General features: G+C 44.6%; 2 gene segments (V, D, J or C); both read left to right on the top strand.

The window, feature by feature from the left end:
- Positions 1-17,545, top strand: part of LOC139324591 (Ig gamma-2C chain C region-like) — a 172,441-nt gene that overhangs the window by 91,896 nt on the left and 63,000 nt on the right.
- On the top strand, positions 439-17,097 carry LOC139324766 (Ig gamma chain C region-like). The segment is given in 5 exon segments: positions 439-583; positions 10,770-11,078; positions 12,752-13,078; positions 15,008-15,337; positions 16,658-17,097. Coding segments are annotated over 5 exon segments (1,452 nt in total).

Genomic DNA, 17,545 nt, shown 5'->3' with positions numbered 1-17,545 from the left:
TAATTAATTCTATTCTATTTTCTTCCTCTTGGACAACATTGCAAAAATTGACTAGGTCATGTTTTTTTTTAGAGCAACAAATATTTACAGGTGTTGTTGACCAGTTTAAATAAAATCTGGGTGTTTTTTTCTCAGTGATAGAATGTTTGGACCTCTAAAAGACAATAAAAGAGAAAGAAGGGAAGTTCTCCATGGTTGAGAGCATTTCACATGGCAATTTCGGGAACTCAGACCACATCAATGGGGTTGTTGTTGTTGTTTTCACACCTTCAATTCACACCTTCACGCCAACCCTAAGGACATTACTAACTGCTAATTTTTGATTTGTTTTTACATGACACATCCTGAAAACATAAGCACAACTTTGAAGGACCTGTTCATCAAGGACATACTTCTCAAAGGAGGAACAGGATCCAGTCGAGCAACAGAAGCCCAATGATGTCCCCAGCATTTGGTTTGGTGAGTAAAAAAGAGGTACCCTTATTCAACTTTCTACCTCCTGGGAAGTTAGAAATAAATGAGAATACTGGGAGAACAAGGACTTTCCTGGAATCAGATGCCACCTGTGGGACAAGAGGGCAAGGTAAGATGTCTTGGAACAAGAATTTGAATCTGTCATTTTATTAGATTTCTTGTCATTGTACTTAGTTTTCCTAGCATTGAGGACTAGTAAGGCTTGTTGTGCTCTTCAACATATGCTCAGAGATCCACCAAAGGGACTGAATTTGTATAATAGGACTGTGTAGTTGATTCTACTACAGTCCCTGAAATCTCAGTTGTGCATCCTGGCTGAGAACATCATTGATGGAGCAATTCTGCCTAAAGCTAAGAATGGGCTCCTCCTCTCCTCCTTGAAGGTGATCACATTTTTAGTCAGGAGTTAGCAGGAAGGAAGAGTTGTACAACACACGATCTTGCTGAGCTGGGAAACTGCCCTCCACTCAGTTAGAGAAAAGTCCTAAAATGAGTGGTGAAGATGTTCTGCTCGTTTCTTCAAAGCTTCACCAAAAAAGCTAGAAGGATCTGCATGTTCCATCTGGCCTACCTTACCACCTTTGTCCCTCATCTCCTTGTTTAGTTTAATGCTAAGAAAATATACATGGGATTAAGCTACATGGGGTTAAGGGAACCTGGCATTCATCTGGAAGACTTCTTGTTTCTAACAAAGGAAACAGTGGTGGAGCTATTGCGACCCTCACTGATTCCAAACTTGACAAATTATTTGATCTGCAGAAGACAAACTGAGCATCTAGCAGTGGGGTTACCCAGGTGTCTGCCTATGCTGATGCTTCATTGATAAAGCTCAAGATTACAGCTAAATTACAATAGCTAGTGATACTCAAAGCAGCTTCTTAAAAATTCACCCAAAACTTCATGTTTGCCCAGATGCATTCTAGATCTTCAGGCAAGATAGTTTTCCTGATTCCTGAATGATAAGCCATAAGATAAGCTACCTGTTGTCATGAAAAATGGGATCACCTGGCTACCTGCTCAAAGCCAAGGAAGACCAAGTTAAGTTTGGGAACATCTGGATTAGCTCTTCGCTAGATAGCATTAGAATAAGCATCTTAGCCTTTAGATCTGCTGGAAATTTCTTGAGCATCTATCTGAGTGATGCTTCTCAAATAAGCTAGTGGGAACCAGGGATACTGAGAGCTGAGTACTAGGGTTAACAAAAGTTAGCAGGAAGCAGCAATGCTTACCCCAAGCCTCAAACCCAACTAGGGTTTAGGCTTCATAGGAGCTAGTAAGGAAGCATAGGAGCTTGCCACAAGCCTTAGGGTCAAGATTGAAAGGTTTTCCACCTGGTAGCTTAGCTCCTAACTAAACTTGGAGGAAGCAGCTTAACGGGGCATCTACTGTTATCACATAGCTCAGAGCTTGGGTTCATCTAAGCTAGTGGGGATCAGGTTGCCTTATCTAAGCCCGATCCTCAGCTGAGACTTCCTAGTCCAGCTAGCTATTATATTTCAAGGCAGCAAGTAGAGAGCTACAAGGCTTAGGCTAAATGTCATGCTTGACGAGGATATTTTTTAACTTCCTACCTCAGTTCAGCTAGGGCTGAAGGTCAGCCACGCTCGGTGTTTCTCTAGCTTGGCAACTTTGAGATGTCTGAACTTCAACTCCCATGTTAGGAGCTCAAGAAGTCCACACGCCTTAAAGCTGGCAAAGTTGACCTTGATCTGCAATCTGGGGGTCATGTATCTAGTGAGGATTAAAGAAGCTACCTAGTCTTGTCCGACCTTGAGGCTTAGTAGAGACATTCTCGCTTACCAGCTATTTGCTGTGCTCGAGACAAGCTATTGAGGAGCAAGCAGTTGAAGACTAGCAATTAGTCTCATGTTCAACAGAGCTTCTTTATGTCCATGGGCTCTATGAGCTTAGGTCAGCTAAGGGGTTGATTTACTACAAACTGGATCCTGAGCTTTTTTCAACTCCCAAATAACTGCTAGGATTTTTTTTTTCATTCCCAGCTAAATGCTAGAATTCTGATAAGCTAGCTAACAGCCAGGAAGCTCCTACAAGTTCTCATATGTAGTGTGGAGCTCTTGGAGCTCCACAATGAACCACATTACAAAAAAAAGATGTGGAGACTTTGGAAAGAAGAGCAACTAAGATGATTAAAGGCCTGGAGACTAAAACACATGAACCAGATGCAGGATTTGGGTTTGGCTAATCTAGAGAAAAGAAGGACTAGGGGTGAAATGATAGCCGTCTATCGTTTCTAGGGGGATAGACTGCTAGGGGGATCAAGTTGTCTTATCTAAGCCTGATCCTCAGCTGAGACTTCCTAGTCCATCAGACTGTTGCATTTCAAAGAAGCAAGCTGGAAGCTGCAAGCTTTCTAAGCTAAGCTCCATGCTCAACTGGGAGATTTTGTTTTACCTCCTAGCTCACTATTGTGATTCAGCTAGGGCTCAAGCAGGTCAATCACATATTTTGTTTTGCTCAGTGGTTCTCCAGCTTGGCAACTTTGAGACGTCTGAACTTCAGCTCCCATGTTAGGAGCTCAAGAAGTCCACACGCCTTAAAGCTGGCAAGCTTTAGCTTGATCTGCAATCTGTAGCTCGTGTATCTAGTGAGGATTCAGGAAGCTTCCTAGCCCTACTCCAAGCTTGAGGCTTAACTGAGACATTCTTACCAGCCATTTTCTGTGCTTTAGATAAGCTATTGAAGAGCAAGGGGCTTGTGTTAAACAGGGAGTTTCTTTCTATCCACGGACTCTATGTTGTTAGTTGCGAAGTCGTGTCCGACCCATCGCGGCCCCATGGACAACGTTCCTCCAAGCCTTCCTGCCCTTTACCATCCTCTGGAGTCCATTTAAGCTCACACCGACTGCTTCAGTGACTCCATCCAGCCACCTCATTCTCTGCCGTCACCTTCTTCTTTTGCCCTCCATCGTTCCTAGCATTAGGTTCTTCTCCAGTGAGTCCTTCCTTCTTATGGTCCAACTTTCACAGCCAGACATTGCAACTGGGAAAACCGTAGCCTTGACTATGCTCACTTTTTAGTATGCTGTCTAGATTTGCCATAGTTTTCCTCCCCAGGAGCGTCTTTTAATTTCTTGGCTGTAGTCCCCATCTGCAGTGATCTTGGAGCCCAGGAAAATAAAATCTGTCACTACCTCCCTTTCTTCCCCATCTATTTGCTAGGAACGGACTCTATGTGTTTAGGTCAATTAATGGGCTGAATTACTCCAAGATGGAGGCTGAGCATTTATATTTTTAATGCCCAGCTAAATGCTAGGATTTAGGAAAGCTAGGAGCAGGCGGTAAGGTGGTTATTTCAAACCATGCTTAACTGGAAGACTGTCAGTTAGAATGCTACAAGTGGCATTCTTAACAAGGAGTTGCTTGATCTCCAACCATAGAACTCAAGCTGACAATGAACAGGGAAGCTGCTTGCTCCAAGCTTGATGCTTGGCCAAGACATCCTCAACCATCTGACTGAATGCTACTATTCAGGGTAGCTGATCCAGAAAAAAGTAGACTTATTCCAAGCTTCATGGCCAACTAGGAGATTTTTTTTTTGATCTCCTAGCTTACTATGATTCTGCTAAGCTGGGGGGGAAGAGGGGGAAATTGGAAGCTTGCCCAAGCTTCCAAATCTCCTGCTTAGCTAGAAGCTTTGTGATGACTAGGATTTGAGCAGCTGGGCTCATAAGAAGCTTGTGGAAAGGAACAGGGATGCCCAAGTATCTGCTACAACCCTAATACTGATCTTTCACATTTTTAATCATCGGCTAGCTCTAGAATGTAGGGAGGCTGGTTTGAAGCAAGTGGGCTTATTCCATGCTTCATGCTGGGAGGATGTTCACAGCCTAGCTGAGCGCATAGGGTTCTACCAAGCTAATCAAGGAAGAAAGGAGCTAGCTAATGGGGTGTCTGCTCCATCCCTTACACCTAGGGATCTCTTTGATCATTGTCCAAGAGATGAGATGAGTTCCTGAAAGGGTGAGGAGCAAGGGAACCAGGATTCCTTCTTCAAATCTGACATTTCAATAGAAGGTTGAGATCTTTCTTATAGAGAGCGCAAAGGTTCCAGTAAGCTAGCAGAGAAGGAAAAAGTAATGGAGGAATAGTTCCAAGCCTGATTCTCAGCTAGGACAGGAGTCAGCAACCCATGGCTCTGGAGCCGCATGCGGCTCTTTCAGCCCTCTGCTGCGGCTCCCTGTTGCTGGTCAGCTCCACAATTGATAGGGCTTTCGGTTAGGACAGGTAGAGGAAAAAGGATGCTGCACTAGAAGGAGACTATGATGGGGGAACTGGACTTCTGGTCAGCTCCAGAATTGAACGGGAGCTTCCAGTTAGGACCTTTGTGGCTCTTTGAGTGTTTAAGTTTGCCGACCCCTGAGCTAGGATATTGTTATTAGCAGCTGAATGATATGGTTAAGAACAGCCAGGAAGCTCCTACAAGTCTCATGTGTATTATGGAGCTCCTTGATCTCCATGTCGAAGTCTAGATTTCAAATAAAGTAGTGAAGAACAAGGAGGTTACTCACCCCAACTCTCAGGCTGAACTGAGATATCCTCAATCATTTAGCTGAATGCTAGGAATCAGTAAAGCTAGTGGGGGCAAGGGATGATGACGATGATGATGATATTATTCATTCAGTCTTGGTGATTGTATGGGCCAGGTCTCTCCACATCTTCTGATCTTGCAATACTTTTTTTTTGAGTTGTTCTATGCTCTGGCTGGTGTCAGGTTTGATGGTGTCCAGCCATCAGGTTCTTTGGAGCTTCTCTCCTAGTTAAGAACATCTCCAACTCTGCTGTTCAGCTGAGAATGTCTGGCTCACTCAACTGGGAGCTTGGGTTCACAGGAGATAGCATGAGTCTGTAGAGGTTCTCAGTCATCCAGGTCATGGTTGTCCCAAAGGTGCTTTTTCAGGAGGCAACTGGACTTTCTTGGGTTTTTTTTTTCTTTTCTTTTGAAGACGTTTCGCTTCTCATGTAAGAAGCTTCTTCAGCTCTGACTGGGTAAGTGGGGAATGGAAGGATTTCATTGTCTGCAAGGAATCTCAATCCTTCCATTCTCCCACTATCCTGTCAGAGTTGAAGAAGCTTCTTGGATAAGAAGTGAAACGTCTTCAAAAGAAAAAAACAAGGAAGCTAGCATGTATCAAGGGGTTATCAGGAGGTCCGTTCTGAGTGTGATGAACAGCTGACACAGCAGCTGGATCCTTTGTGTTCATTGTTAATTGGTTAGAAGAGAACTTCCTGCAGATCTCACACGCAACAGGAGGCTTTTGAATTCCCTATCTTAGTCCTAGGATTTAAAATAGAGGGGTGGGTGGGGAGCCAGAAGGCTGCCTCCTCCGAGCCCCAAGTTGTTTCCAAGCATTCATATGAAGAGCCGAGGTGGTGTAGTGGTTAGAGTGCAGTACTGCAGGCTACTTCAGCTGACTGCTAACTGCAGTTCGGCAGTTCAAATCTCACCAGGCTAAAGGTTGACTCAGCCTTCCATCCTTCCGAGGTGGATAAAATGAGGACCCAGATTGTTGGGGACGATAGGCTGACTCTGTAAGCCGCTTAGAGAGGGCTGTAAAGCACTATATAAGTCTAAGTGCTATTGTTATTGATATGCTTCAGGTAACTTAGGCCAGAGCTAGAAGTCCCATCCTCAGCACTAAGCTTTCTGGTCTCCTAGCTAAGTGCTAGGTGTCAGGTCAAGGTAGTGGGGACCGAGAAGGCAGCGGTTCGTCAGCCCGGGATTTTGCCAGGCTCATCAGAGCCCGCTAATCCCCGACTGTCTCTCCACGACGCTTCTGGTAGAACAGAAGGCTGCTGGGTTTCTATTTGTCTTGAAATGGTGTAGTGTTTCTTGGCTGAACAGGAGATTGGACTAGAAGAATAGAATAAAATAACAGAGTTGGAAGGGACCTTGGTGGTCTTCTAGTCCAACCCCCTGTTTAGGCAGGGAAGACCTCCAATGTCCCTTCCAATTCTTGTTATTTTGTTCTGTTATTCTGTTATCTTCTCTCTGCTAGGATTCAGTGAAGCTAGTGAGAAGCAAGAGGGTGAAATTTATTCCAAGCTTCATACAGAACTGGACATAACAGAATAATAGAGTTGGAAGGGATCTTGTAGGTCATTTAATCCAACCCCCTGCCCAAGGAGACCCTACGCCATTTCTGACAGATGGCAGTCCAGTCTCTTCTTGAAAGCTTCCATTGATGAAGCTCCCACAACTTCTGAAGGCAACTTCTGTTCCACGGGTGGATTGTTCTCCCTGTCAGAAAATTTCTCCTTATTTCTAGGTTGAATCTCCCTTTGATTAGTTTCCATCCATTATTCCTTGTCTGGCCTTCAGGTGCTTTGGAAAATAGGCTGACCCACCCACTCCCTCCTCTCTGTGACAGCCCCTCAAATATTGGAAGACTGCTATCATGTCTCCCCTGGTCCTTCTTTTCATCAAACTAGAAACACCCAGTTCCTGCAACCGTTCTTCATATGTTTTAGCCTCCAGTCCCCTAATCATCTTTGTTGCTCTTCTCTGCACTCTTTCTTTTTCTGCACTCTATTCTATGGAGTGCTCCTCAGTGGATAGTATCAATGATCTCTATGTAGGGATGTCTTCTATAATATGACTCACTTAAGACAGTGTTGTGGGAATTAGATGGTCAGCAGAGTGATTGCATAGAGGAAAATGTTGTGCCTAGTTGTTTTGGCATGCAATGCCCTATTAGTGGCGTCCTGAGAGGAGAAGTTGAAACAATTTATGTCCAGCATGTGAGATAGATATTTTACTCATTGGCTAGCTCTAGAATGTAGGGAAGCTGGTTTGAAGCAAGTGGGCTTATTCCATGCTTCATGCTGGGAGGATCTTCACAGCCTAGATGAGCGCATAGGGAAGCGCATAAGCTAATCAAGGAAGAAAGGAGCTAGCTAATGGGGTGTCTGCTCCATCCCTTACACCTAAGGGATCTCTTTGATCATTGTCCAAGAGATGAGATGAGTTCCTGAAAGGGTGAGGAGCAAGGGAACCAGGATTCCTTCTTCAAATCTGACATTTCAATAGAAGGTTGAGGTCCTTCTTATAGAGAGCGCAAAGGTTCCAGTAAGCTAGCAGAGAAGGAAAAAGTAATGGAGTAATAGTTCCAAGCCTGATTCTTAGCTAGGATAGGGGTCAGCAACCCATAGATATTTTCTCAGCCCTCTTTCTGGTCATGCAGTCCACAGGTCTTCAATGGAAGGTAGGCTGGTTGCACTTGGTCTGCTGTATGGATGCTTGGGTGGTTTCGGGGTGGGGAATTTTTGGTGGGTGTATCTGGGGATTGTCATGTGTGTTGGGCTTGGTCTCTGGGTGTTCTGTGAATTTCGTTGTATGGGTATACTGTGTATATATGTACAAAGACAATAAACTTTATATATATAATTGTTTTTTCTAACTATCAGTTGAAGTCTCTACCTGTCCTGTTTGGCTGCTGTGCCGAACAGGACTAATTATTGACGTACAAATGACCGACTTGATAATTCCTCTGTAGAATTGTATCAGCAGATCCTTGGGCAATTTGAGTTTTCGGAGTCAATGCTGAAAGAACATTCTTCGTTGTGCCTTTTTAATGAAGGTTCTAATGTTAGGCGTCCATTTCAAGTCCTGGCAGACAATAGAACCCAGAAATGTGAAGGTCTCTCTACTGTTCATACTCTGTTATCTAATATTGTAAGAGATGGTAGAACAGGAGAACCTCTCCTAAAATCTACTAGCATCTTTATAGTTTAAGAGGGTTCAGCTGCAGATTGTTCTGGCTGCACCCCAGGGCCAGTTGTTCTACCTCTCGTCTATGTGCAGACTCATCATTGTCTCCAGTGAGATCAATGATTTTTGTATCATCTGGAAACCTCAGTGCTTTAACAGAGGGATCTTCCAAGATGCAGTCATGGTTATATAAAGAGAAGAATAATGGAGAGAGCACACAGCTCGGGGGGGTGGGGGAGGGCTCCTGTGCTAATTGAATGGCTATTTGATGTGATTTTTCCATAGTTTCACCTTCTGTTTCCTATTTGTTAGAAAACGTATAATCCATCTACAGGTATGGTCAGACGCAGCTAGCTGAGTCCGTTTAGAGAGGGGCATTTCTGGAAGGATGGCATTGAGTGCCGAGCTGAAGTCTACAGAAAGGACCTTTACATAGGTCTTTGGGGGATTCAAGATGTTGTAGCTCAGTGCCATATGGACATCATCCTTTGTCCATCTATTTGCATGGTAGGCAAGTCTCAAGGGCTCTAGCAGTAGATCCGTCATAACTTTCAGGTGGGCCAGCACTAACCTTTCGAAGGTTTTCACAACTACAGATGTCAGAGCAACCTTTCTGTAGTTGTTCAACTCCTTGATGGAGGGTTTCTTGGCCACTGGGATGATAGTAGAGAGGTTTGAAGTGAGATATAACCAGGAGTGGGATTCAGCCAGTTCAGACCAGTTCGGGCAAACCGGATGCTAATTTTACATCTGGTTTGCCGAACCTGTAGTTGCAAGGACTGGCTGGCCCCTCCCACCCTGCCCCACCCCTCCCAGGAGTCTCCACGCAGCCTGTTTTGGATGCCAGATAAGCGCAGTGGCTGCGCAGAGCCTGGGTAGGGCAAAAAACAGGCTTCCCGGTAGTTCCGGAAGTCTGGAAACAGGCCCATTCTGGCCTCCTGGGGGAGGCCATTTTCACCCTCCCGGAGGCTCGAAAAAACCCTCCAGAGTTTGGTGAGGGTGAAAATGCCCCCCCACCATGGTGTAGTAGGCCGTGTAGGCCACGCCCACCATGGCCACGCTCACCCAGCAACTGAGCAGAGAACTGGTTGCTAAAATTTTTGAATTCCACCCCTAGACATAAGACATCTTCATTAATTTATTAAAGATGAAGATGAGGGCCAGTTGGTCAGCACAGACACCAAGAGGGGGTTACCTTGTTCGGGCCTGGTGTTTTCCCAGCCTTTTGTCTGTGAAACAGATCTCACACATCTTTTTTGGGGACCACTAGAAGTGGGAGGAGCAGAGGGATAGAGTCAGGTGTAGAAGACTTGGCTGTTGGTGTATCTGAGATGGAGAGGGTAGTGATAATTGACAGTGGTCTCCTCTCAGACCTTCAGTAGAACACACATTCAAGTCATCTGCCAGTTGTCAATTCTCTTTAGCAAGGGAGTGGGACTTCAGACCTGCCACATTTACTACTGTGGGAAACAGGGAGCAGGGATTGTATGGAGCCAGGGTGATATATAGTCATAATAACATTCCTTTCTCAGAGAGTCAGGGTCATCTTGCCCTTGCACCTGGAGGCTGGAACTGGGAGGCATCTCCAGTTGGGACAGTTCTTTGATTGGACCATGTGATGGACTTGTAGTTGCTGGGCAGGGACTTGGATTTTTCCTTGGGTGGGAAAAACCTTGAAGCTTTCAGATTCGGGTTTTCCCAGATGTGCCAATATGAAATGTAATAAAATGTAACTTTGAGGAAACTCAAGCTTCAGAGTTTTTTTTTGTTGGGGGTGTTACTTGGTACCCTGACATTCATGGGATTTGGTCATCTAAGGTTTGCAATGACTTGTTTAAGCAAACTTGGGGTGCTATGCAGACTCCAACTATGATAAATGAAGAAAACTCTTGAGGGGCATAATAGGGTATGCAAATAATGAATGGTGTCTCAAAGTTTATTTCATTTATTTAGTGTAGAGTACTAGTATAGTGACATGTTTACATCATCATTGTTAATATAAAAGCATATACCTCCTCCCTTTTTTTTTGACCTGATGTTTTTACAATTCTTTCTGCTCTTTGAATCTGAAATCCTGAGATTGGCAGGCAGCTGTCATTAATCGAATCATTCAGCCATGTTTCAATGAAGCAGAGGGTTGCTGAGTTGGAAAAACCTGATTTGTTCCTATTTGAAAGGAGCCATTCATCTATTTTATTTATGAGTGAGAGAAGGTTGGTTAAATACAGTGAGGGGAGGGGAGATATTCTTACCTGTTTCTCCTCCTTGTCTTGTTTCTCTTTTGCTTCTTTTTAAAGTACCATGCTGAAAGAGATAACCGCTGTTCCCTCAGTCAGAATTTCCTCCTCCTTTGAAAAGAAGGGATAAATAGTTCCAGACATCTGCTTGTAATTTAAAGTCCACTGTCTTAGTATTTAAATTCACACCTCTTGAGTGTGAAATTCAGAGAGAGTCAACGAAAAATAATAGAAAACATAACTACTTAGAAAGCATTTCACCAAGGTTGCCATCTTTAATGGGATATAAACTCACTATCTTTGCTGTGTTATCTTTATCTTCCCCTACAGCTTCCCCTCCAAACCCAACAGCCCCAACAGTGTTTCCACTGTCTCCTTGTAACCAAGACATTGCCACCGTTTCCCAAGTTTCCATCGGTTGTCTCATCAAAGGCTACTTCCCTCAACCAGCCACAGTGCAATGGAATTCAGGCGCTATCACCAGTGGAATCCACAACTTCCCTCCAGTTATGCTCGGATCCAACTACTATACTCACAGCAGCCAGCTCACCATCCCCGTCAGCAAGTGGCAATCCGAGTCATTTGAGTGCAACGTCAACCATGCAGCAACCAGCACCAGAATTAACAAAAGAATTGACCGTGAGTCCAGTAAAGCTATTATCTTTTTCTCTACTCAAGGGCAGTTGATTCGTCAAAGATGAGAAAATCCAAATGTGATTTGGATGATTTGGGTGGAAACAATGACAATTGTGAAGGTACAAGTAATCCTCGGCTTACAACCATTTAGCAACCATTCAAAGTTATAACAGCAGTGAAAAAAAGTGATTTATGAATGACCCATTTTTCATCACTTATGGTTGTTGCCACGTCCTCGTGGTCATGTGATCAAAATTCATATTTGAGGCTCATATTTGTGACGGTTGCAGTGTCCCAGGGTCATGTCACATATTTTGTGACCTTCCGACAGGCAGTCAATGGGGGAGCCAGATTTACTTAACAACCGTGTTACTAATTTAATAACTGTAGTAATTCACTTAACAACTGTGGAAAGAAAGGTTGTAAAATGGGGCAAAACTTACCTAACAAATGCCTTGCTTAGCAGTATAATGTCAGGGTTCCGACGGATGCCCTAATTAAATCATGTGCCTCGAGCCAAGCTTCAAAAGAAATCCAGTCATTTATTAGGAGCTTCATGTCGGCATGTTCCAAGTGAAGCCAACTCTGACCGCACCCTAATTTACGGCCCAGACTTGACCCCGTTTCCCCCCTACCCCCCAGGGTGTGTTATCAGTCACATTTGCCAACGGAGCAATTTTGTGGGTTGTAGAGATCACTCCCCTCCAGCTGCTGTGGGTAACTCTGGGAGACAGCCTTGTTTTTTGGCAGCCATGCTGCTTCCCTGTTTTCCTATCCCCCTTGCCTATGGCAACTCGGAAGCAAGCCAGGGATACTTTGTGAGTTTACATATAAATTGTGGGCTCAATTGTTGCTACAAGTTGAGGACTACCTGTAGTCCCCTCAAAAGGTACTTATGAACCAACGTCAGGAGGAAAGGCAGGTGTGGCCATCACCTGTTGGAAGGAATTAAGGCAAAAGTTGATACAGACCAGGAAAACAAGTTTTGAAGGGGGATTTAGAAGTCAAAGTGATGTTTGGGTAAGAGGTCAAGGATTTTCCAAGCCATGCAATCTTTCAATCAGAAGTCCCTCAAGAACATTCATGGGGTGGTGGGGGGGAGCTGAGAAGACCTATTGATGAAGGATAGGGGTTGTATTAGGCTACTACCCAAGGTGGATTAGAATAGAATAGAATAGAATAGAATAGAATAGAATAGAATAGAATAGAATAGAATAGAATAGAATAGAATAGAATAGAATAGAATAGAATAGAATAACAGAGTTGGAAGGGACCTTGGAGGTCTTCTAGTCCAACCCCCTGCCCAGGCAGGAAACCCTACACTATTTCAGACAAATGGTTGTCCAATCTCTTCTTCAAAACTTCCAGTGTTGGAGCATTCACAGCTTCTGGAGGCAAGTAGTTCCACTGGTTAATTGTTCTAAATGTTGGGAAATTTCTCCTTAGTTCTAAGTTGCTTCTCTCCTTGATTAGTTTCCACCCATTGCTTCTTGTCCTGCCCTCAGGTGCTTTGGAGAATAATTTGACTCCCTCTTCTTTGTGGCAACCCCTCAGATATTGGAAGACTGCTATCATGTCTCCCCTAACATGTCCCCTGTAGTTGACCCTCCTTTCTGTTTCTCCACCCTGTTGTACTAAATCATAGTGAAGTGTGTCATCTAATTCCTCCTGTTTAGGCTCTGAAGCCCGTAGTCCTGCGGGCCCTGAGGTCCACGTATTCCATTCTTCATGCGGTTCCAAAGATGGGTCCATACAGCTGTGGTGCCAGATTTCAGGCTTCTACCCCAAACCATTGGAAATTCAATGGAAGGTGGGCAGCCGCTCCGGATTGCTGCGTCCATACAATTATCCTCCTTGGCAGAATCCTGGCACCTATACTTTCAGTACCGCCAGCGTAGTCAACATCACCCAACAAGACTGGCTGGAAGGAAATGTTTATTACTGCGAAGTCACCCACGCCGCATCGCAAACCAAGACAAAAAGCAAAGCCAAGAAATGTGAAGGTAACCATGACGTGATGCAAATTCTGGGTTGTATAAGTGAGCGTGGAATGACAAAAGAAAATCAAGGTGGAGGCGAACTCACCTTTTCATAAGACCTCTGTAGAAATCCAGAATATTTTCAATAAATCTTCATTAATTTAGGGCTTCTTCACATAGTTAGGGGAGAGGAAACCCAAAGGTGCTTTTTTTTTTCAAGAGGCAACTGGACTTTCTGAGATTTTTTTTTTTTTGAAGGGGTTTTGCTTCTCATCCAAGAAGCTTCTTCTGTTCTGACCTAGGCTTCCCCAGCAGCACAAAGCTGAGTCCTCGTCCCGATAAACCCCACTTATTTCATTTACAGTGAATGCCACTCCAGCAAAGTCTTTCCTCTCCCACAGTCTTTCAAGATAGTTCACAATGGCCGACCTTTATCAGGCTTGGAGAGTGGCCAGGTCGATGTCTTTCAGACTCCACATGTCACTGACAATACTTGGCAAGAATGCAGGAACAATCTTCACTCAAATGAACTAATTGTCTCCTGCAAACTCCCCTCCCCGTCATTCAACTTTATTCCCTATGGGAGGGGTCATTCACCATCCACCTGTGGCTTTACTCCTGAGTAGACCCTTGTTCCTTAGCTGTTCCCTTCTCCTGGCAGCTCTGCACATGTGGACACTGGGAACAGGTTCCAGCTGTTCTTCTGCCCCACTGATGTCTGACTCCGAAGGCAGCTGACAACTGTCAGACGGCCATGGCCCCATCTCTGCCTCTGATGCAGAACACTCATTAGAGCCTTCCCTAGACTCCAAGACTGGCTCATGTTCCTCCCCAACCTCCTCCTCTGTCTGAATCTGCTGCCAGATCCGCTGGCCACCGGCGGGCCACAACATGTCCAGCTCCTCTTCAGCTTCTTGGATGAGAAGTGAAACGTCTTCAAAGAAAAACCAAAAAGTCCAGTTAACTCTTGAAAAAGCACCTTTGGGGCAACCATGACCTGGATGACTGAGAATCTCCCTAGATCGGGAGGAGAAACTTTTCTTTCTGGCTCAATTGGAGCCGGTGGTGGCACAGTGGTTAAAATGCAGTATTGCAGGCTTGCTCACTGCTGACTGCCAGGAGTTTGTTCTCCTGACTGGCTCCAGTTTAACTCAGCCTTCCATCCCTCGGAGGCCCATAAAATGAGAACCCAGATGGTTGAGGGCAATATCCTGACTCTGTAAATTGCTTCGAGAGGACCGTTAAAGCACTATGAAATGGTATATAAGTTTAAGTGCTATGGCGATTGACTTATATTTAGAATAGAATAACAGAGTTGGAAGGGACCTTGGAGGTCTTCTAGTCCAACCCCCTGCTTAGGCAGGAAACCCTACACCACTTCAGACAAAAGGTTATCCAACATCTCCTTTAAAACTTCCAGTGTTGGAGCATTCACAACTTCTGGAGGCAAGTTGTTCCACTGATTAATTGTTCTAACTGTCAGGAAATTTCTCCTTAGTTCTAAGCTGCTTCTCTCCTTGATTAGTTTCCACCCATTGCTTCTTGTCCTGCCCTCAGGTGCTTTGGAGAATAGCTTGACTCCCTCTTCTTTGTGGCAACCCCTGAGATGTTGGAACACTGCTATCATGTCTCCCCAGTCCTTCTTTTCATTAAACTAGACATACCCAGTTCCTGCAACCGTTCTTCATATGTTTTAGCCTCCAGTCCCCTCATCATCTTTGTCGCTCTTCTCTGCACTCTTTCTAGAGTCTCCACATCTTTTTTACATCGTTGTGACCAAAACTGCATGCCATATTCCAAATGTGGCCTTATGAAAGCATTTTAAAATAGTATTAACACATCATCTGATTTACTAAACTCAAAAGCAGCTCCAGTATAGATCAGATCAAGAGCCTGTTGGGTGGGGAAGAAATGAGAGTTGACATTAACTGACATTAATTTTTTTATCCTTAGGTGGAAGCGATTGTTCCTCTGGAGATATTAATGTATATATTCTGCCTCCAACACCAAGAGCCTTGTACATTGATAGAAATAGCAAGATCAGCTGTGTTGTGAACAATCTGCAAAATGAACAGGGGTTGAAAATTACCTGGACTCGGGAGAAGAATGGACACCTGAATCCTGATCCAATTGAAACGAGAGAAGAACCAAATGGTACCTACACTGTTGAGACTAAACTCGGCGTCTACTCTCAAGACTGGGAATCGGGAGAGGTTTTCACCTGTGTGGTGGAACATCCATCCTTTGTTACCCCTGTCACAAAGACAATTTCCAAGACCAGAGGTAAGGAGGAAATTACATTGTTCTCCCTCAGGGGGACTAATGGACATGTTTTCATTTGTGCCAAGACGTTGTAGGACAATCTCTGTAACATATGGTGTGTGATGCAAGCTTGGAGACATGAAAAGGGCTGGCATGTTGTGGCCGGCCAACAGATCTGGCAGCAGATTTGGAGGGTGAGGAGGTTGGGGAGGAACATGGGCCAGTCCTGGAGTCTGGGGAAGGCTCTGATGAGGGCTCTGCATTAAAGGCAAAGAGGGAGCCAGGGCCGCACACCAGTTATCAGCTGCCTTCGGAGTAAGACATCAGTGAGGCAGACAAACAGCTGGAACCTGTTCCCAGTGTGCTCATGAGCAGAGTTGCCAGGAGAAGGGAACAGCTAAGGAACAAGGGTCGACTTGGGAGTAAGGCCACAGGTGGACGATGAATGGCCCCTCCCAGAGGGAATAAAAGATGAGCGAAAGGGGAGTGGAGTTTGCAGGAGACAATTAGTTCATTCCTGCATTCTTGCGAAGTGTTGCGGTGTCTGAAAGGTATCGGCCTAGCCACTCTCCAAGCCTGATAAAGGTCAGTAATTGTGAACTGTATTGAAAGACTGTGGGAGAAGGAGGACTTTGCTGGAGAGGAATTCACTGTAAATGAAAAAATAAGAGGGGTTTATCGGGACGAGTCCTCGGCTTCGTGCTGCTGGGAAAGCCTAGGTCAGAACATGGCAGCAACAATCCAGAATATATATTTATTTATTTATTTATTTATTTATTTATTTATTTGTTTGTTTGTTTGTTTGTTTGTTCAATTTATATGCCGCCCTTCTCCGGAGACTCAGGGCAGCTTACAATGAATTAAGCAATAGCCTTCATACTTTTGTATATACCTGCTTAGTAGGTATAGTACATACACCCCCCCCCAAGCGGTGTTCTTTTTTATACAAAGTCAGTTTATTGCCCCCACAATCCGGCTCCTCATTTTACCTACCTCGGAAGGATGGAAGGCTGAGTCAACCTTGAGCCTGGTGAGATTTGAACTCGCAGTAATTGCAGGCAGCTGGCAGCTAAGTGCTACTTTAACAGCACTTTAGTCCGCTGCTCCACCAAGGCCTCTTGGTGGGTGGATTAGTACACCAGGATAACAAACTTCACACTTGGCTTTGCATCAGTGTGGGCCTCTAGTCATAGAATGGCCCCGCAAACCATGGTTTTGTGATATAAGTGAACAATGGCTAAAAGAATCATAGTTTAACAAGAGAGGTCAACCATTTATTGCTGCCACTAATTTGTCCTATTTTCTAACACTGTTTTGTTTCTTTCCTCAAACTTTACCAAGGCAAGAGCAGTGCACCCAAGGTCTTCGTCTTCCCTCCTCACCGAGATGAGCTCAACGCAGGCACAACGGTGTCTCTTACCTGCAGTATAATTGATTTTTACCCAGCTGAAATTGATGTCCAGTGGCTACATAATCACAATCCCCTGCCAGAAGACAACTATGCCAGCACTCCAGCTGTGAAGAATAAACATGATGATTCCTTCTTTGGCTACAGCCAACTTAATGTCCCCAGGGCTGACTGGGAAGCAGAAGACGGTCTGTTCAGTTGTGTGGTGGTCCATGAAGCCCTCCCCATGAAGTTCACCCAGAGGAACATCTCAAAAACCCAGGGTAAAAAATGAACCAGCTGCTCCATTTCAATCCATCCTAGATTTGCCTCTAGCACTGTCAGACCAAACTGTTCATGATTTCCCAGCTCAACCATTTCACATCTGGATGAATAAAAAGCAACCCATCTCAGAAATACCTCAGATTCTGTTCTTTTCTCCTTAGGGGTGAGATCTAGAAGGGGGAAAGGGGACAATCTGTCTGAAAAAAAAAAGAGTCAAGGTTTAAGGCTGGTTTATTGTATTGGTCAGTTGGTTGGTTGGTTGGTTGGTTGGTTGGTTGGTTGGTTGGTTGATGTGATTTCTACAGCTGCCCATCTCAGCAAATGAATCTGGCCGAGTCACTGTTTTGATAATCCAACAAAATGACATCCATCATGTTTCTGTATGAATCCCATGGATTCAGTGGTGGGTTGCTACCGGTTCTCCCCGGTTCAGGAGAGCTGGTAGCGGAAATCTTGATAGGAGAAAAAAACAGTTCGCTCCAAACGTCAGCTGGGCTCTCCTGCCCATCCGTACGCTATACCTACCTTTATTCCTTTGTTTTTAGCTCATCTGTAAG

Source organism: Pituophis catenifer, unplaced genomic scaffold, assembly GCF_029215685.1.
Source record: "Pituophis catenifer annectens isolate HBS135680 unplaced genomic scaffold, rPitCat1.0.hap2 SCAF_15, whole genome shotgun sequence".
Lineage (NCBI taxonomy): Eukaryota > Metazoa > Chordata > Lepidosauria > Squamata > Colubridae > Pituophis > Pituophis catenifer.
This window is presented reverse-complemented; position numbering and strand designations above follow the sequence as displayed.